The sequence below is a fragment of the Perognathus longimembris genome, chromosome 24 (assembly GCF_023159225.1).
Source record: "Perognathus longimembris pacificus isolate PPM17 chromosome 24, ASM2315922v1, whole genome shotgun sequence".
In the NCBI taxonomy this organism is placed as follows: Eukaryota; Metazoa; Chordata; class Mammalia; order Rodentia; family Heteromyidae; genus Perognathus; species Perognathus longimembris.
In genome coordinates, this window is record NC_063184.1 from 17149038 (window position 1) to 17170042 (window position 21005).

The 21005-nt window shown below is 42.1% G+C and overlaps 1 protein-coding gene across 1 annotated transcript in view; it reads left to right on the top strand.

The window, feature by feature from the left end:
• Manba (mannosidase beta) overlaps positions 1-21005 on the top strand; it is a 39741-nt gene that overhangs the window by 12435 nt on the left and 6301 nt on the right. Inside the window, exons 4-14 of the mRNA XM_048333542.1 lie at positions 631-801; positions 3383-3506; positions 6889-7064; positions 8113-8223; positions 9853-10004; positions 10640-10757; positions 12245-12331; positions 14261-14428; positions 14600-14818; positions 17980-18144; positions 19829-19973. Of these exons, the coding sequence (XP_048189499.1) occupies positions 631-801; positions 3383-3506; positions 6889-7064; positions 8113-8223; positions 9853-10004; positions 10640-10757; positions 12245-12331; positions 14261-14428; positions 14600-14818; positions 17980-18144; positions 19829-19973 (1636 nt within the window). The remainder of the gene's footprint in view (positions 1-630; positions 802-3382; positions 3507-6888; positions 7065-8112; positions 8224-9852; positions 10005-10639; positions 10758-12244; positions 12332-14260; positions 14429-14599; positions 14819-17979; positions 18145-19828; positions 19974-21005) is intronic.

Here is a 21005-nt window from a genome sequence, read left to right on the forward strand (position 1 = left end):
CATCTTGCTATATAGCCCAGGCTGGCTTAGGAAAAGAGTTCATTACATTTCAGGTGATCAATAGTCATTGTGAGTAATTTGTTGTTTTTTTTTTTTATTTATGGTTGTGTACTTAGCTACTTCAGCCCCAAACTCACACTCATGATTCTCTTGCTTTGGGTTTACAGATGCTGGGGTTACAGACAAGCACCGCCATGTTCAGCAAGAGTACATTTTTCACAACAGAAATAACTTATGACTTAAAAATGCCTGCTGTACATTCCAAAGATCAGGTTGTCATGAAGTGTCTAGAGACTTTTGACAGTTCGAGGCCACGTGCACAGAGCCTGAGCAGACATTCCAGGGCTAGAGATATTTTCTGCTCTTTCCCTGGGGCCATCATTCTGTCAGTAAAAATAGAAGGCGGAACCTAGAAATCTGAGTTTGGCAGCATGGAGACGCCTAGTTATAGCTCCAGGTGGACAGCTCAGTTCTATCGCACTGTTCTAGAGGGGTGCTTCCAGCCAGCGAGGTTAGCCCTAGATTTGAATTCTTTTTACATCTTTCATACATTCTATATTTATCTACAAAATGCATATATACAAAGCGACTTCTAGATCACGGGTTGTTTGTTCTTTCCCTTGAATTCAGAGCTTTGATATTTCCAACCTCGTCAGTGACACGAACTCCATTGAACTGCGTTTGCAGTCAGCGGTCCAGTATGCAGAACGGAAGAGCAGAGCTCACACTCGCTACCAGGTGCCCCCCGAGTGCCCTCCGCGTGTTCAGCAGGGCGAGTGCCATGTCAACTTTGTGCGAAAGGTAATGCTCTCACAAACACATAGGCTCTAGCTTTGAGGATGGGACGTGCCTGCCCAGGATATGAAGTATTGGTTTGGGCTGTCATGCACACTACAGAATCTGTCTGGGCACGGGTGGCTCACACCTATAATCCTAGCTACTTGAGAAGCTTAGGTCAAACATCACTAACTGCAAATGCAATTCAATTAACCACCCACCCCCTCACCGCCAGAAATATCCACAAGTGACAGTGTGGCTCAAGTGGTTGAGTGCTAGACTTGAGAAAAAAAATAAAAACCTCAAGGGCAGCTCCCAGGCCCTGGATTCAAGCTCCAGGACACCCACAAAACAAAACAACAACTCCCAAACAACAGAGACTCTCCTGATCTCCATGTAGACTTGAAAATTTGCGATGAAACCCCAGAGATGACATGAGTATTTGTGGACACCCTCTCTTCCTATTTCCTTTCTGAAGCATGTTACAGAACATAGATAACTTCAGGAAAAGAAGAAAAATTTATGTAGCTGATTATGTGATTTTATAAATTATTTTTATGGTTTTGATGGTACTGAGATTTGAGTCTTATCTTCAATTGAAAAACAAACTGCAACCTTTCTGTCCATCACTTTGATCATAACAATAAAAAATTTAAAACAAGCAAGTATGCTAGGAATGGAGGCATGGCTCAAGTGCTAGAGTGCCAGCTTTAAGTGAAAAAGCTGTGAAAACGCTAAGTGAGAGGGCACGGCCCTGAGTTCAAGTCCCAGGACTTGCATGCTCACATGCACATAAAAGAAGCATCTCTTCCCATTGAACTGAAACATTGGTGATTTTGTAATATAAAACTTGAATGTCATGATTCCTCAAGTAGATAATCATGCCAATAAAATTGGTTATAATGTCCGCCTTGGCAACCCCTATCAGTGATTGTTCTGACATCTGTGTTCAGAAACAAGGACTTCTGATTTCATAATGCAGGAGGGAGGGATTAACAAGTGTAGCTATTTTTTTTAACTGTTTATAGTATCTATAGCTTTTACTATGGTTCTTCATTCTTTGTAGTTACATTTAGCATTGCGATTAGGTCTGGAGACATTTCAGAGAGCTAGGAAAAGAGCCACTTAGGGAAATATAGTTGTTCATGGCCATAATCCCAGCATTCATGAGGCTGAGGCAAGAGGATCACAAGCTCAGTGAGAGAGAGAGAGAGAGAAAGAGAGAGAGAGAGAGAGAGAGAGAAATATTGTGTGGCTTCAATATAGTTTGCTTTTGAAGAATAATATTCTCTTCATAATTGGATTTCAAGTTCTTAGAACATTGCTGTCAAATGTAGCTACACTGCCTAGGTAGATACTTTGTGGTAGCAATTCTCTATTGTGTGTTGTGAGCTACACCCAACTTTTCGGGTTATCACTGCCTTTCTTGGCCCTGTTTCTGCCAGTCGGGCATGAGCATGGTTTTGCTGGGCGCCTCTGGCTCCAGGCGTCTGCGGAGGGGATGGCCGTGCTGTGGTCCCCGCTGTACTTCCCGCAGGCTGTGACCAGGCTGAGGCTTGATCTGGAGCTCATTGGTTCTTGGCAGGCCTTGTGCTGCTCCTGGACACAGCAGCTGGCTCCCCCTAGGCCAGAAGAGAGCTGGGGAGCATGTCCAAAGCAGAACCGCAGACTTGCTCATCTAATTGTGGAAATGACATCAGCTCTGCTCCTGCGGCTGGTAGTTAGTGGAGCTCTGTGGCCGGTACATACTCGGGGAGAGGAGAACACCTGGGCTGAGCAGCAGGAGGGGCTAACTATGGGCTATCATAGTGTGCCACGTGTGTGCCAACACACTCCTGTACTCACACACGATTCAGGACTCAACTATGCTCCTCAGATGCGCATGCTTGAACTTGTAACTTCCCATGTTTCAGAATATAACTCTATTTGGGGACTGTGTGTGTGTGTGTGTGTGTGTGTGTGTGTGTGTGTGTGTGTACACGCATGCATGCTGCCAGTATTAGGGATTGAACTCAGGGCCTGGGCATTGTCCCTGAGCTTTTTTTTCTAGAGGCTAGTGCTCTCCCACTCGAGTCACTTCTTGCTTTGTGGTGGTTAACTGGAGATAAGAGTTTCCTAGCTTTTCCTCTCCAGGCTGATTCTGAATCGTGATCCTCACATCGCAGCTAAGATAACCAAAGCTAAGATTACAGGCTTGAGCCACCAGCACCTGGCTGAAGTTAAAATGAGGTGGTGAGGTTGAGCCCTAAGCCAGCACCACTGGTGTCTTTGTAAGAAGGCATTGGGCAGCAGAGGGAGGTAGCGGGGCTGCCACCGAGCATAGAAAAGACCAGAAAAGACAGCAGGAAAGTGGCCACCTGAGCCACAGAGAGGAACACCTCAACCACCCAAACCTGCACCTGCTTTGATCCTGGACCTGTGGCTCCCAGCTGGGAAGAGTTGAATTTCGCCAGGCAAAGCCAAACCACCAGTGGTGTGGTAGTGACAACTTTGCCAAACCCATACTCAGGTTCATAGGTCATCTTTGAATGAAAGTGCTGTCGTCATGCTTAAAATTCCAGGTAGTTGGTAATGGATGTGTCTTTTTCCCCCCATGAAATCATAGGAACAGTGCTCCTTTAGCTGGGACTGGGGGCCTTCTTTTCCAACCCAAGGAATCTGGAAGGACGTGAGGATTGAAGCCTATAATATTTGTCATCTGACTTATTTCACATTTTCCCCAATATATGGTAAGCTAACGAGCGATTTCTTGCCTTTTCTTTTTTTTTAAGTCTCCTCTTTGTTACTAAATTTAAGGTTATAATTTGAATATATAAATATATTTTTCAGAGACCTAGTTTTTAAGATAATGTGACACATCCAGTGTACAAAAGAGAAAGAGATACAGACTGTGACTTGATCATGAATGTTTACAGTAGAGCCATGCACCAGTGACTCAAACCTGTAATCCTCGCTACTTAAGAGGCTGAGATCAGAGGATTGCAGTTCAAAGCCAGCCCGGGCAGGAAAGGACATAAGAATGTTACCTTCACTTAGCCACTGGAAAATCAGAAGTGACAATGTGGCTCAAAGTGGTAGAGCACTCGCCTTGAATGGAAAAGCTCAGGGACAGAGCCCAGGCCCTGAGTTCAAGCCCTGTGACTGAACAACAACAACAACAACAGTTTACAGTATAAAGCAGGTAGATAGGTAGAAAACTTTAGCATATTTTGAAAAAATAAAAATTTAAGAAAAAGGAAAATAAAAAAGAGTCTCTTCAAAGCTTCCCAAATGAAATATTCCATCTAGAAAGAATCAGACCTACTGGCTTCTTTTCCTTTTCACTGCCTCTGTAGTCATGTTTGTTGCTCCAATCCTTGGACTCTGTGTGTGTGTGTGTGTGTGTGTGTGTGTGTGTCTTTGGTGGTTAACTGGAGAAAAGAGTCTCACAGACTTTCTTTGCCCAGGCGGACTTTGAACTGTGATCCTCAGTTCTCAGCTTCCTGAGCAGCTAAAATTACAGATGTGAGCCACCAACCCCCAGCTTAACCTTGTTCTGAGGGAGATTTTTCATTAGGTCTTTTGGCTTTTATTTCCATTCTGAGGATGTTTTTGTCTGCCTACGAGGAGCTCTTCCTAACCACCGAAGAAAGGGACGACAGCTGCTAGAGCCGGGTGCTGTCTTGCTGGCTGTGTCAACGATTAGCTCTTTGAGAAGCAGCTGCTTCAGTCTTTCCTGGAACTCTGATGGGAGTCCAGGACAGTATCTGTGTCTGGATTTCTACATCCTGTGATTGGGTTACAGTGGTGTTCCGCTATTGCTCTTTTTATGCTCAGGACCCCTGAGAGGAGAGAGCTGCAGAAACTCAGCAAGGCAAAGGGAATCCAGGCAGCTGGCTCGGAATGGCCGTCTCAGCCAATGGGAGGAAGCCTCTTTTTCATCGTCCATAAGCAAACTACTGGCGTTTATAGATCCATCCCCTGCTGACCTGAGCAGCCTCTGCCATTCCCTTCCATCTCCTTGCTTGTCCTTAAGCCCCACCCGCCACCGGGATTCTTAACCGTGACCTTTCCTGCTGTGTATTCTTTCTCAGGAAGAGCATTCTGGTGCTTCTGGCCTGGAGAGTAATTGATAGTGCCTGTCAGTGTTTACAGACCGCCATTATTTCAAAGTCTCTTTCCCTCGTTAGACAGAAATGCTCTATGCTGTGATCTACTGGGGAGGCTGAGATCTGCCATGTGTGCTTCAAAACCTGGGCAGGAAAATACATGAGACTCTTGTCTCCAATGAACCACCAAAAAGCCGGAAGTGGAGCTGTGGCTTAAGTGGTAGAATTCTATCCTTGAGCAAAAATGCTAAGGGATAGCATTCTAACCCTCAGTTCAAGCCTTAGTTTTGGCACAAAAAAGAAAGAAAGAAGAAAGGAGGGGGGGAGGGAGAGAAAAAGAAAGAAAAAAGGAAGGGAAGGAAGGAGAGAGAGTTAGCCTTGAGCAAAAATGCTGAAGGAGAGTGCTCTGGCCCAGATTCAACCCTTAGTACTGGCACAAAAAAGAAGGAAGGAAGGAAATGGGATTTTGAGTCATGAGGTTGCTGCACAACTGTGTAATTACACAGTTGGTAGTGGGTTGACATATTGTGTTTGTTGATTTCAGTGTTTTTTCCTTTTTTCACAGACTCTCTTATTAAGAGGCTAACAGCTTATTGTTTTAATTCACAGCAAATGCTGTTTCATGTGAAATGTGAACTTGAACGGTGAAAGGCAAATGCTGCCTTTGCTGTTGGTTTTCTGATCTGTTCATGTCTGTGTCATGCTGGTGAATGTGGGCATGTTAGTTTAGCATCATTTCGTGGTAGCTGCTTCCGGAAGAGGAAGATGGATGGATGTGAGCACTGGATCCAGGAAGTCTTGGGCCTTGTTCTGTCCTTTTCCTGAGGAAACTCTGAGCAGGACTGTGGTCAGCTACTTTACCTACAAGAATTCCAGGTTTCATCTGCTTCTAATGGCTCTGGGTTCTTTTACTGTGTAAATTAGTTCTTTACAACCAACTTTAAATGTGGAAGTACTAATTCCTTTGAACCAGACATCCCATGACTAGATGATAATACTGATGTGGTATGTGTGTTTGTGTGTGTGTGTGTGTGCGCGCGCGCGTGCTTCACCAGAGCTTGAACTCAGAGTTGCACATCCTTGCCCTTCTTTTTGTTTCTGTGTTTATGACCAGTGCTCGATCACTTGAGCCACACCTCCAGTCTTGCAATTTGCTAGTTAGTTGGAGATCAAGACTCTCAAACCTTTTCTGCCTGAGCTAGCTTAAAACTGTGCTCCTCAGATCTGATCCCATTGAGTAGCTAGAATTAAAAGTGTGAGCCACTGGTAGCCTGCCTGACATAGATACCAGGGCTTTATTCCAGCCAGTTCAAGCAAAATATTTAGGATACAGTTGGAGAGCATGTCCTCTGTTGTTACTTATCAACACATTTGAATTAATGCTACCCAACGAGCTTTTGTTTTTCTACTTTCCATGTTTCTTCTTTGTACTTTTTTCTTTCTTTCCTCTTTTTTTTTTCTAGGCATATATTGACAAAGTAGATGGTACAGGAATATAGTAGCTGGCAAGCTTTAGACATTTTCGCATTTTTTTTTTTTTTTGGTGGTGCTTGGAATAGAACTTAGGGCCTCATGCATGCTAGGCAAGTGCTTTACAACTGAGCCATATCCTCAACTCTTCTTTAGAGAATTTTAAAGTTTAATGTATTTGACACAAACTAGCACTGTCTTAGGATGTGTTGATCCTTTGTACCACAGAATAGCATTGACTTATATGGGCTGGGTTTTAATGTTTCTAGAATTATCCATCCAGGTTAGACACTTGATGCGTTACAAACCTACTACTGAAATTTCCATTTGCCACTGGAAAAGGGGAATTGTTATAAAATATATAAATGTTGGTTATTTTTCAGAATGAAGAGTTAAGGTCTATAGACTAAAAGAATATTCCCACTGAACTTCTTATTATGACAGCGTTGTGGGGCACTTCCTGGTTTAGAAGCTATTGTTTTGGTCTTATAGTCAACAAGCCCTAAAAAATTCAGGGTTATGCTTAACATATTTTTTCCTCTTTATGCTTTAGATAACACTGCCCAGGAGTGGAATCTTGAAATAGAATCTTCTTTTGATGTTGTCAGTTCAAAACCAGTTGGTGGCCAAGTGATTATAGTCATTCCTAAACTACAAATACAGGAGATCTACAACATCACACTGCAACATGGGGACAGGACTGTTCTGCTGGTTGTGAAGATTAACAAGGTTAGTGCCTGGACTTTTTGACAAGCAGTGCAACCATTACTCATCAGAAACAACAGAAATGGGGAGAAAGAAGGGATAGACTATGAAAAATCTACTCTGCTTTTTTTCTTCATTTTCTTTCTCTGTCTCTCTGTATCTCTCTCTTTGTCAGTCATGGGGCTTGAACTCAGGGCCTGGACACTACCCCTGAACTCTTTTGCTCAAGGCTAGTGCTCTACCACTTTGAGCCACAGGGTCACTTTCAGTTGGTGGTTCATTGGAGATAAAAGTCTCACAGACATCCCTGACTAGGCTGGTTTTGAACCACAATTCTCAGATCTCAGCCTCCTGAGTAGCTCAGATTACAAGTGTAAGCCACCAGTGTCTAGCTATTTTCTTCTCTATTCTTAACTTTTCATATGTTTTGTGTGAGTATGAGCTCAGGATTGACTTTTCTCAACTTTTAATTAAGAAAATGGTGAATTAACATGACCACCTTGCTTCTCAAAAAGTCAGTTGGGCCTGGTGCTGGTGGCTTACGCCTGTAATCCTAGCTACTCAGAGGCTGAGATATGAGAATCTCTGTTTAAAACCATCTGCAGCAGGAAAGCCTGTCAGATTTATGTCTAATTAATCAACCAAAAATGCCAGAAGTGTAGCTCGAGTGATAGAGCACTAATCTTGAGCAAAACCACTAATCAACAGTGTCCAGGCCCTGAGTTCAAGTCCCAGTACTGGCATACACACCAAGAGTGTAAAATAAATGTGAGCTTGACAGTTAAAGGTGAAAAGAGCAGGGATTTTTGTGTTTTTGTTTTTTTGATTTTCTGAACACTTATGTTATTCTATTCTTTCCCCTTCTTGTAGTATATGTATCTCAAAGTAAGTTGACCCTAAAATATTATAGTATGTTGGCATTCATTGGCATAATATAGAATTATGTTATTCTAAAACCTAGAGATTCTATGCTTGTCTGAAAAATGCTCTAATGATTACAGTGCTCTAAGTGATTACTTTTTTCTGAAAACACGTGATCTTCCTTAGAATAACTTACCTTATTTCTTAAAAGAATATTGTTGTGGAGCCTTGGTGGCCTAATGGACATGGGAATCAGACTGGGTACAATATGACGGTTCTTTTTCAAATGAATGGAGGCTTAAACATTGAAAAATCAGCGAAGGTAAGCTAAACTATTTTTTTTTAAGTTTTCTTTCTTGATAAAATAGCAATATAGGTAGGTATTTGAAGGAAAAGAAGAAACTAGCATAACTTAAAAAATCACTGCTTAGATTGATTTTATATCACCTCAAAGCATATCTTTCCACACACACATATACATATACATATATATTATTTTTATTTTTTTGCCAGTCCTGGGGCTTGAACTCAGGGCCTGTGCTCTAACACTTGAACTACAGTTCTACTTCCAGCTTTTTTGTGTGTGATTAATTGGAGTTAAGAGTCTCAAGGATTTTCCTGCCCAGGCTGACTTTGAACCTGAATCCTCAGATCTCAGCCTCCTGAGAAGCTAGGATTACAGACATGAGCCACTAGCACTTGGCCTTTTTGTTGTTGTTCACTTATGCTCCATTTCTTCTGAGACTGTGTGTGTGTGTGTGTGTGTGTGTGTATCCACGTGTACAGTGTGCAGGAGGCTCATGTTCTGGCCTCGTGCACAGGGCGTTGATCCCTACCTCTCAGAGAAGACGTGGGCTCCCTCGTACGCTGCTTTGCTGTGTCTTCATGAGCACGGTGAAAGTAGGGAGTTCCAACCTGCTGCGGAGAAAAGGAGAGAACTTGTCTTCTCCCTGTGGTAGCTCATTCTGTCCCTCTCAGGCCAATATGGTGGCATCATTGCTTATTGCATGCAAAGATGTTAAATGCCTTTGAAATGAGTGGCAACAGTTGTGGAAAAGATGTAATGGCCCTTACACCCTGCCTTCTGGCGCAAGCGTGAACTGTGTAGTTGAAGCATTTCTTCTCTTCGAGGCTCGCTCGGGCATTGGTACGCAGCACCGCTGTGTCAGGGATTGCTGCTGTATCTTGGAATTAGACACCACTCCCATTCCTCCACCTTCCGTGCTAATAATCTGGTTGGGAAGTGGAATTAATTGAAGAAACACTTGTAATAAAGACAAATGGACACTCTGGAGACATAGAGGCCCGTGAAGTGGAGGATTCTGGGAACAGCCCTGGGGAAGGCAGTGCCATCTTCTGAGGGGTCAGTTGAAATTTGCAATGTGGCAGAGAATTGATGCCATCTGAGGTCGCATTCATTGTCTCCATCGATTAAAGAATTAAAGGTCAGGAAAGGTATTTGAAGCTGGAAAGTGTTTGAAGTAGACAGAGCAGGTTTATTTCAAAGCAAAAGTAACAGCAAAAAAATTCTCCACACATCTCAACACTGAAAACCAGTAGCTTTCCTGTATATCAACAATGTACAGGCTAAGAAAAAAATCAGGAAAATAATTTCATTCATAGTAGCCTCAAATAGAAAAACAAAACCCCAAATATAAACTAAGCCATAGAGATGAAAAAAACCTCTCCAGTTCAAACTGTGAAAACCCTGGAGAAAGAAATTGAAGACAGCATTGAGTGAAAAAGCTAAATGACAGTGCCTAAGCTCTGAGTTCAAGCCCCATTCCCAGCAGAGAGAGAAAAAGAGAGAAAACGTGAGCTTTGTATTTGTACATGAATTGCGTTGTAGCAAGTTCACCTTATTGCATTGCTTTAAGAGTGTGCTTCCTTTTTTAGAAGTCAATTTTGCTTTCTTAAATTTATGTCAAATACTTCATTCTTTTCTTGACAGGTTTATTTTAGGAGAGTGGAGCTTATAGAGGAGCCTATAGAAGGATCTCCTGGTCTCAGTTTCTACTTCAAAATCAATGGACTCCCCATATTCTTGAAAGGTTCCAACTGGATTCCAGCAGATTCGTTCCAAGACCGAGTAACCTCTGACTTGTAAGTTTCTTTCTTTTTTTTTTTTTTGGCCAGTCCTGGGCCTTGAACTCAGGGCCTGAGCACTGTCCCTGGCTTCCTTTTTGCTCAAGGCTAGCACTCTGCCACTTGAGCCACAGTGCCACTTCTGGCCGTTTTCTGTATATGTGGTGCTGGGGAATCGAACCCAGGGCCTCATGTATACGAGGCAAGCTCTCTTGCCACTAGGCCATATCCCCAGCCCCTGACTTGTAAGTTTCTGTGTGTGTGTGTGTGTGTGTGTGCGCGCGCGCACATGCCAGGCCTGGAGCTCGAACTCAGGGCCGGGTGCTACCCCTGAGATTTTGTGCTCAAGGCTAGTGCTCTAGTGCTTGAGCCACAGCTCTACTTCTGGCTCTTTGCTGGTTAATTGGAGACAAAAATCTTGAGGATGTGTCTTGCCCCGGCTGGCTTCAAACCATGATCCTCAGATCTCAGCCGCCTGAGTAGCTAGGATTATAGATGTGAGTCACTGGCACCTGGCTACCATCATGATTTTTTTTTTAAATGTATATAATTTTAGCAGAGATTTCAAAATGTTTCTCTACAATCTTTTTAAAACCATATCCCCAAATTTTGAAATGAACATTTATTTATTTATTGTATAATTTCTTCTGCAGGTTGCAGCGACTCTTACAGTCTGTGGTGGATGCCAACATGAATGTACTTCGGGTGTGGGGAGGTGGGATTTATGAGCAGGATAGATTCTACGAACTCTGTGATGAGCTAGGAATCATGGTGAGTAGTAGGTAAGTTAGGGTGTCTTAACATGAAGTAGATACTGTTCTTTCCTTCATCCTCTTGGTTAGAGAATCCATGACGTGGTATAAATCCAGAGCCACATTAATAACAAATCCATTTATCTCATTATTTTATTTTGTTTATTTAATTTTATTTTTTCAGGTCCTGGGGAATTAAACCCAGAGCCTGATTGCTGTCTGTAAGCCTTTTCAACTCAAGGCTGGTGCTCTACTACTTGAGCCACCACTCTGCTTTTAGCTCTTTTTCTTTTTCTTTTTGTCATTAGTTGGAGATGAGAGTCTCAAGGACTTTCCTGCTTGGGCTGCCTTGTCCATACGCAGAGGGTGCATACACAGTAGAGTCAAGATTCTCATGAAGATGGACTGTTTTAGGGCTCTGCTGGGTGGCGGGTGGACTACTGGGCTTGAATTCACAGCCTAGGAGCTGTCTCTTAGCTTTTTTGCTAAAGGCTTGCACTGTACTACTTGAGCCACACCTCCACTTCTGGCTTTCTGGTGGTTAAATTAGTCGTAAGAGTCTCATGGACTTTCCTACTCAAGCTGGCTTCTAACTGTGATCAACAGATCTCAGCTTCCTGAGTAGCTAGGATTCTAGGCATGAGGCATGCGCCACCAGCACCCAGCCAAGAATTCTGCTGTTTATTGTTTTTGATTTTGTGTTTGTCAGTCCTGAGGCTTGAACTCAGGGCATGGACACTGTCCCTAAGCTTTTTTTGTTCAAGGCTAGTGTACTACCACTTTGAGCCACAGCTCTTCCTCTAGTTTAAATTTCTGGAAGATAAGAGTCTCACAAACTTTGTTGCCTGGGAGGTTTTCAAACTACGATCCTCACTGAGATCCGAGCCTCCTGAGTAGCAAGGATCACAGGTGTGAGCCACCAGCACCTGGCTTGGAACTTTTCTTTTGACTGTTTTATCACCTGGCTTTCTTAGGAAGGGACTTCATGGCTTCATTACTAAAGTGTGCATTTTGGGTGTGAAAAGATAATTTCGTTATAAGTATGATTTTTATTGCCTGGTGCATCTCGTGTGTGTGTGTGTGTGTGTGTGTGTGTTTGTGTGTGTACATGTTCTAGGGTGTGAAGCCAGTACTCTATAACTGAGCTAAGTTCCCAAACTCTCTGGTGTGTCCCTTAATAACACATGCTGGGTGGAAATTAGAATTAGAAATAAGGAGAAAACTGGGAAAACTTCCATTCTGTTTTCCCTCAACACCTTTGTTCTTTATAAATTCTCTTCTCTTTTCTCTTGTGCCTACCTAATGTTTGCTTGGGTTTTGTTTTTTTAACACTGTAGCTCAGTTCTGGAACATTCTGAGATATGGAAAGGCCTCACCTGCAGGCCACATTCACCAAGGATCTGCTATTTTCTTTATGTGGAAAGCTAACGTCCCAGGTTCAGAAGGAAGACTTCTGGTCTCTGGAAGAAAACCTGCAAGTGCTTTTTCTGCTTTTTTGGTTTTCAGGTGTGGCAGGATTTCATGTTCGCCTGTGCACTTTATCCAACCGAGGAGGACTTCCTGAACTCAGTGAGGGCAGAAGTGACTCACCAGGTACGTTATTACCACCCACGAGCAGAGAAAACATGCATATTTTAGTTCTGTGAGATCACCTCATTTCTTTCATCTTTATTAAACCCCATGAATTGTTCTACCATCAGATAATCAGTACATTAGGCCTTTCCAGTCAGTATTCATATCTTTTTGCTGAACAACTCCTAGATTTATACCCAGTCCCAGAATCCCTGCCCTCATTCTCCAATCACCTGTCTCCTCTGCTTGGAGCATCACAAATGGAACCCATTCAAGCCCCACTTAGCTCCTTTCTCCAGTCTGACTTTTACAGTTCTCTCAACCACAGCAAATGATAATGTCAGCCTGCCAAAACTCTAAGGTGATTCTTGACTCCACGACTTGGTTTGCATTCCATATACATCTGTATGTGTAGAATGGAATGGTAAGGAAGTGATAATATGCTGTCTCTACCCACTGAAGAAAAGGCCTAGAAAGAGTGGTCAATCTAATAGCACTGAGTATCTTTATAGTGAAATAGTCTTTTATTGGGGGAAAGGCCAAGTGTGGAGGGGTGTTCTTGTAATTCCAGCTACTTAGAGATTAAGACAAGAGAATCACTGGAGTCTAGCTCAAGGCATCCTGGGCAACACTGTGAGACTTTATCTCAAGAAAAAAGCCATCAGCCAAGCATGGTGATGCATACCTGTAATCCTAGCTATTCATGAGGCACATATAGAAACATGTTGGAAGCTGGCCCCTAGCCAAGGCACGATACCCTCTCTGAAAAAGAGTACCAGGGCTGGAGGTGTGTTTCAATCCACAGAGTGCTTGCCTAGCAAGCACAAGGTCTAGAGTTCAAACCTCAGTACCCCCCCCCCAAAAAAAACCCTCAGCTTCACGCCAACAAAAAAAAAACAACAACCCACAGATGTTATTTTGACAAATGAAACATTTTCCCTTTGTACAGCCTTAGTGTATCTGTTTCATTTATCTGTTCCTTGGCTCCTTGCAGTAAGAAGAGCTTTGGTATCAGAGATATAAAAGGGCCCAAATCTATTGCCAAAGAATGTCTCCTGACCACTCCCCCTGTGTCTTTCTCAAAGACTTAATTGTGTTCCTCGGCTTGTGTGGCAAGGCAGGGCGTGGCCTTGCCTATTCTGTGCCAAGCAGAGCTGGATCCTGATTGTGGCTTCTCAGCGGGTTCTCTAGCATGCGCTTCTTTCTTCTTTTTTTTTTTTTTAACTGCCTTTTTTTGTTTTTGTCTTTTCTTTTTTGGTACTGGGGATCGAACCCAGGCTGTTGCACTTGCTAGGCAAGCACTTTGCCACTGAGCTACATCCCAGCCCCTGTGCTCTTTTTGGTAATGTCGTCAGCCTTAATTGGTTCCATGGTGTGTGGCCTGGGAGGACACAATTCACTCTCCTAAGTGCTCACTTGTTTTCTAAAACATTCGCTAGGGCTTCCTCTACTTTTCTCTCTCTCTCTCTCTCTCTCTCTCTCTCTCTGCCTCTCTCTCTCTCTTTCTTTCTTTTGTTTTTCATTTTGTGAGTACCGGGTTTGAGCTCAGGACCTTGTGTTTGCTTAGCTGGTGCTCTTATCACTTGAGCCATGCCTCCAGTCTAACATTGTGCTGACACTTTGGAGAAAGAGTTGCATGGACTTTTCCCAGTCTAGTTAAGATCTCAGCCTCCTGAGAAGTTAGGATTCTAGATGTGAGTCACCAACATCCACTTCATTTTTTTCCCCTTTTTTAATGTCTTAAAAGAAATTATATTTTCTTCAGGTTTTAATACGGCAGATAAAAGGAATGCTGTCTTATCAATGTTCAATGTAGGTAAGGGGACGTCAGAGGATTCATAAACTATTTATCTCCATAAAGCATTTTCTAGTGAGTGTCTGGTTTTAACTAGCTCTTCAGTTCCTTACGTTAAACCCTGGAAAATTATTTTGTGTGTTTTTACTTTTCAGATCAAGAGACTGAAGTCTCATCCTTCTATCATCCTGTGGAGTGGCAATAATGAGAATGAGGTGGCACTCATGATGAACTGGTATTCTATAAATGCCAGCCACTTGCACACCTACATTGAAGACTATGTGACTCTCTATGTGAAAAACATCAGAACGCTTGTCCTGCAAGTAAGGAGTGGGTTGTAATGCAGCAGAATTTAAGAATGTGCTGTTACCTGGGTGCCAGTGGCTCATATCTGTAATCCTAACTACTCAGGGGACTGAGATCTGAGGAGCAAACAATCTGTACTGTGTTCAACGAGACTATTATCCTCAAAATCCTTCTGTTTCTATACTCAGGGGGACAAGACCCGGCCTTTTATCACATCCAGTCCTACAAATGGAGCCAAATCCATCGCAGAGGGCTGGTTGTCCCACTACCCGTACAGCAATTATTACGGTGATGTACATTTTTATGACTACGCAAGCGACTGCTGGGATTGGAAGATTTTCCCCAAGGCGCGGTTTGTGTCTGAATATGGCTATCAGTCCTGGCCTTCGTTTAGCACACTAGAGAAGGTGAGGCAGCACTGGTTTGATTGTTCCAGAACAGTGGACAATGGTTCAGAAAGTTACATGAAACTGACTTATATAAATGAAAGTTTAGTAAGAAGATGGGAGAAAAGAACTTTTTTTTAACTGTTTACTAAAATCTTATGATCATCCTTTAGACAATGATTACCTTTCTATGTTCCTTTTAATTATATTCCATCAGGAGCATATAAAAGTTAAGAGAGTAGCAAGAGTTGATTTAGACTTACCATCACACAAGAAAATAAGAGCCAAGGCCCTGATTTACTTCAACCCCCAGTACTGGGACATTCCCCTACTCTCCTTACCCCCAAAAAAGAAAAGAAAAGAAAAGAAAATTATTTTAGCTGTATGCTGGTGGTTCACACCTGTAATCAGAGGTACTCAAGAGGCTAAGATATAAAGAGTGAAATTCAAAGCTAGCCCAGGCAGGAAAGTGTGTGACACTCTTATCTCCAATTAACTAGGAAAAGCTGGAAGTGGAGCTGTGGCTCAAATGGTAGAATGCCAGCCTCGAGATAAATAACTAGCTAGGGGATAGTGCCCAGGCCCTACCAATATGTGTGCATGCACACACACACAGACACACACAAGCAAAAGGAAAGAAAAGGAAGGGAGGGAGGGAGGAAGAAAGGAAGGGAGGGAGGAAAACAGAAACCCATTCTCAGCCACTGTCTTCTGTCTCTGCTTCACTAAAGGTTAACACTGAGCTCGTCTGTTTATTTGCTTATTCTTCAAATCCATATTGTTGGAATCAGTCAGTCACTCTCTGGCGGGGAGACTGTTTAACTCGGTCTACTGTTCACAAGGCTTCTTCCCATTGTGCTATGTATCAGAATGGCATGACTTTCTATTGCTGGATAATATATGGTTGTATGGATTTCCCATATCTTATTCATCCATTTGTGTTATGTCTACTTTTGGACTCTGAATAATTCTGTGGACTTGCCCAGTCAGAAGGGAACTTGCACTCTAGGAAACGTGAAATTGTTTTCTATAGTGACCAAACCCTTTTGCATGTTTGAGGGTTCCAGTTTTTCTACATTCCTGCCAACCCTTGTTATTTTCCTCACGTTTCCCTGTAAGTGCTCATTTCCAAAAATATTACATTTCTTTGATTTCCTATTAGACCCAAAATCTTTCCAAGTGATTATTAGTATTTGCATATTTTTCTTTGAGAAATAAGTAGTCAGATCATTTGCTCATTTTACTTACTTATTTTAGTAGTACTGGAGTTTTAACTCAGTGCCGCATGCTTGTCATGCGGGTGCTATACCTCTTGAGCCATGCCCTTACCTTTTTGTTGGCTGTATTTGATTTTTCATTTGAGGTCTTCACAGCTTTAGCCAGGATTAGCCTTGAAGTTTGACCTTTCTACCTCTACTTCCTTCCACTGGCGTGAACCATTATGCCTAGTTTGTTTGTTGGAGATGCTAGCTTCCAAACTTTTGCCCAGACTGGCCTTGAACTCTGATCCTTTTATCTCCTCCTCCTAAGTAGCTGGAATTATAGGCATGTGCCACAACATGTAGCCCTCAATTTGCTTCATTATTTGCCTTTTTATTATTGTGTTACTATTTTTTTGTTGTTGTTGTTGTTGGACATGGGGCTTGAATTCAGGGCCTGGGCTCTGTCCCTGAGATCTTTTGCCCAAGGCTAGTACTCTGCCACTTTGAGACACAACTCTACTTCTGGTTTTATTGGAGATAAGTGTCTCATGGACGTTCCTGCCCAAGATAGCTTTGAACCACAATTCTCAGATCTTAGCCTCCTGAGTATCTAGGATTATAGGTATGAGCCACCAATGCCTGGATGAGCTATAGGTTTAAAAAATATACTTTAGATTTTTTTTTATCAGATACACTGCTTGCAAATGTTTTCTCTCTATCTATGGGTTATTGTTTTACTAATTTAAAGCAAAAACTTTTGAAAATTTTCATGAACATCTCTTTACCAGTCTCTGGGCCTTTTGGAGTTATTGCCAAAAATGTATTGCCTAATCCAAACAATAATTTACCCTCATGTTGTCTTTTACAAATGCTATAATTTTAGCTATTGCAGTTAGGTTTGTGATTCATTTTGAAGGTTTTTTTTTTTAAAATTTCCCTGTGTAGTCTTAGGTAAGTGTCTATATTCACTCTTGTATATTGTAGCACCTTGTATTGGTGCATATATTAAAAAAAAAAAAAGAATAATTTTCAGCCAGGCACCAGTGGCTCAGACCTTAAGAGGGTAAAATCCAAAGGATTGTGGTTCAAAGCCAGCCTAGACAAAAAACGTTCTGGACAAAAAAATTTCCATTTTCAGGGGCTGGAAATGTGGCTTAACAGTAGAGTGCGTGTGTAGCATGCACGAAGCCCTGGGTTCAATTTCTTAATACCACATAAACAGAAAAGGCCAGAAGTAGTCCTGTGGCTCAAATGGTAGAGTACTAGCCTTGAGCAAAAAGAAGCTCAGGAACAGTGAGGCCCTTAGTTCTAGCCCTAGGACTGGCAAAAAAAATTTCAATTTTCAAAATAATCTGGGTAGGAGGTGTGGCTCAAGTGGTCGAGTTCTAGCTCAGCAAGTGCAAGGCCCTGAGTTTGAGACCTGGCACTGACAAAAAAAAATTGATTTTTAGGGAAATGTTATTATTTGACTTGTTTCATCAACTCTATTAAAAGTTAACCTTGTGTTTATGTTTTGTTTAGTAGTCACTGAGAAATAAGTAACTAGAATCTACATGTGCAGCAATCACTGTTGTATTAGTGGTGCTATATTCCTATTTAAGAACTAAGCCAGTTCTAGCAGAGCACTAATAACACGATATTATTCAGTTTTGAAAAACTAATAGCATAAAATGATACTTACTGAAGTGGAAGAGATGATATTTTAAAAATACACATTGATAATGTCTTAAAAACAACATGTTTGATAAGGCAAAGCTTTTGAGAGAAATAACAAAATGTAAATTTCTAACTTCCAAGTGCCAAACCTGCTGTTCTGATTTTACTTTGCACAAGACTAGTCTGTCACCCTAACAAGTATGATGGGAAAACAATCATGAAATTCGAGCCACATTAAAAAAAAATTAGGCTCTTCTTTTTAATGTGTTCAATGGTGTCTATGATTGACAGGAACTTATAGAACTCTCATTCTTTATTCAAAAGGTCTCATCTAACATCGACTGGTCTTATAATAGCAGATTTTTCTTTCATCGACAACATCATGAACATGGTAACAATGAAATGCTTAGACAGGTTGGCCGTCATTTTACACTCCCCAACAGCGCAGATCCATCACGCGTGTTTAAAGATCTCATCTACCTAACTCAGGTAAGTCAAGTTCATGCTGAGGTCTAAGCAAGCTCAACAGGCCTCAGGGGATGGAAACCATTCTACCCATTAAGCAATTTATCTTCAGAATAAATGTCTGATAACACGTAGGACTTGAAATGATTGATTCTCAGTATTTGTTTCTTTTTGTCATTTTTCTCAGCATTTGTTTCTCTTGAAAGAACAACGTATGCAGTTCAAAAACAAATTGTCCGTGAGATTCTTATCTCCAATTAACCACCAGAAAACTGGCACTGGCCTTGAGCAAAAAAGCTCATGGTCAGTGCCCAGGTCCTGAGTTTAAACCATGACTGATAAAAGACACACTCTCTCTCTCTCTCTCTCTCTCTCTCTCTCTCTCTCTCTCTCTCTCATTTGATCTATGAGGTTCTTCCAATGGGAAGACATTTGGGGAGAAAAACCAAGTAGATGGTATCTTTGAACACATGTAATGGACGTATGTACATACACATATCCAATTTTTTTGTGTGTGTGTATCTTGCAGTTCTTGCAGTGCCAAGGCTCAAACCCAGAGCCTTGTGTCTAGGCTCTGTCAATGAGTTACAACTGAATAAAGATGTTGTATAGGACATCCATAGTAAAGAGCTCCTACAAAACAACAAAAACTCCCTATGAAACTGTAACCTTTCTGTACACCATTTTGACAGTAAATTAATTAATTAAAAATTTATGTATAAAAAAGACAGAAACACCTATTAAGAATGGATGGAAATCTTGAATAGGCAATGCACACACACACACACACACACACACACACACACACACACACAAAATAGCCAAATGGTCCAAGTGTACATGAACTGGTAGCAACAGGGTAAGAAGGTTGGAGCTGCTGGAACTTTGCAGTGTGTTAGTAGGAGTAGAAATTTGTTTAACCCTCGTAGAAATGTTTCTGGCAGTTTCTACTAAAAGTAATCGTTTGCTTTCTTTTTAAATGAGCCCTTAGAACATTTTCTAACTTTGCACCTAAGGAACACAAGTGCTGCACGTAAAAGAGTGTTCAAAGGCAGCAGTTTTATTCACAGATGCCCAAGCTAGAAACAACATTGTGTGTGTGTGTGTGTGTGTGTGTGTGTGTGTGTGTGTGTGTGTGTGTGTGCTGGACCTGGGGCTTGAACTCAGGGCCTGGGCACTGTTCCTGAGCCTCTTTGCTCAAGGCTAGCACTCTACTGCTTGAGCCATAGTTCCACCTCCAGCTTTCTAGTAGTTCATTGGAAATAAGTCTCATGGACTTTCCTGCCCGGAGATCGCAGCCTGCTGAGTAGCTAGAATTGCAGGCATGAGCCACCAGCACCTGGCTTGTTCTTCTCTTTTGGAAGTCATATTAAAGTATATTTAAAAATACATAGTTATATTAGAAAGCATATCTTACAATAGTTAAAGCAACAATCATTTTTAAATTGCAAATAACAAAAAGAATCCAACTTTATAAGTAAAAGGGGAACACTGATTATCATAATGACATTCACATTATTTATTAAAATACTTTTAGAGTTGCACAATTCCAATGTATGTGCTAGCTGTTACAGACACAGAACTTCTGAATGATTTAGGCCCTACAAACGATTTTTAATAAGTAAATGGCAAAGCAAACAAACAGTGGGGCATTGCTAATTGTGTGTGTGTGTATGCACACACATGACTGTTTTTCCTCCCGAATCAGGTGATGCAGGCCCAGTGTGTCAAAACAGAAACTGAATTCTACCTGCGCAGCCGCAGTGAGATAGTGGGTGGCAAAGGTCACACCATGGGGGCCCTTTATTGGCAGCTGAATGACATCTGGCAGGCTCCTTCCTGGTCCTCTCTTGGTAAGTGTTTTCAGCATTCTCTATGTGTGACAGACAGAAAGCAATACCAGTGAGGAAAGGCACAGAGACAGAGAGAAAGAGAGAGAACCTGAGGGAACAGATTTAACTCCAGCAGGGCCAAAAGCCACTCCCTCCTCCAGGTCTGGGACCCCGGTCACCCCACTTGCACTTCAGTCTCTCAGTGAGCCTTGCAGGCGGGCCCTGAATTCTGTCCATAGAAGTCATCCAGTAGACCAGCAAGGCATGGATTTAAGGATACAGATCTCAGTCGTGACTTGCAGTTTCTCATACAATTTTGAGTCGATTGAAGGGGACATTCTAGGAGCAGCAGAAGCTTAAGCATCCTTTGTTCTGTGTGAGAGAATTCAGTCAAGTTGAAGGTCAGCCCAGTGAAATGACACAGGGTCACTGGATCAAGTCCATTAGGCTGTCTTTATTATGCTCTGTTCAACTCTGGGGGAGAGGTAGCATAGCCAGAAATCCAATCAGGACAGTGTAGCGGTGAAGCAGTTCAACTGACACCCTGTAAGATAGCTAGTGTGGAACTTGCAGTTTCAGTGATTTCATTTATTTGGGTATTAAAAAAAAATTAAGGCCAGGCACTGGTGACTCACATCTGTAATCCTGCTCAGGAGGCTGAGATTGTAAGATCGAGGTTCAAAGCCAGCCCAGGCAGAAAAAGGCTGTGAGACTTTTATATCCATTTAACCACCAGAAGACAGGAAGGGATGCTGTGGCTCAAGTGACAGAACACTAACCTTGAGAAGAAGAACTCAAGGACAGCACCCTGGCCCAGAGTTCAAGCCCCATGACCGACAACAACAACAAAAAAGAACTAAAACAAGAAAGTTCACTTCCTTTTTTTTTAGAAATTTTAAGATTTCTTTTTTTCTATTCTCTGTCTCTGTCTGTCTGTCTCCTTTCCTGCTAAAGTTTGATAATGCTTTGTGGGGTAGGCTCTTTATTGTGACATATGCTAAGAAAGGAATATGTTAAGAGATTAAATTTGCTGGGCACTGGTGGCTCATGCCT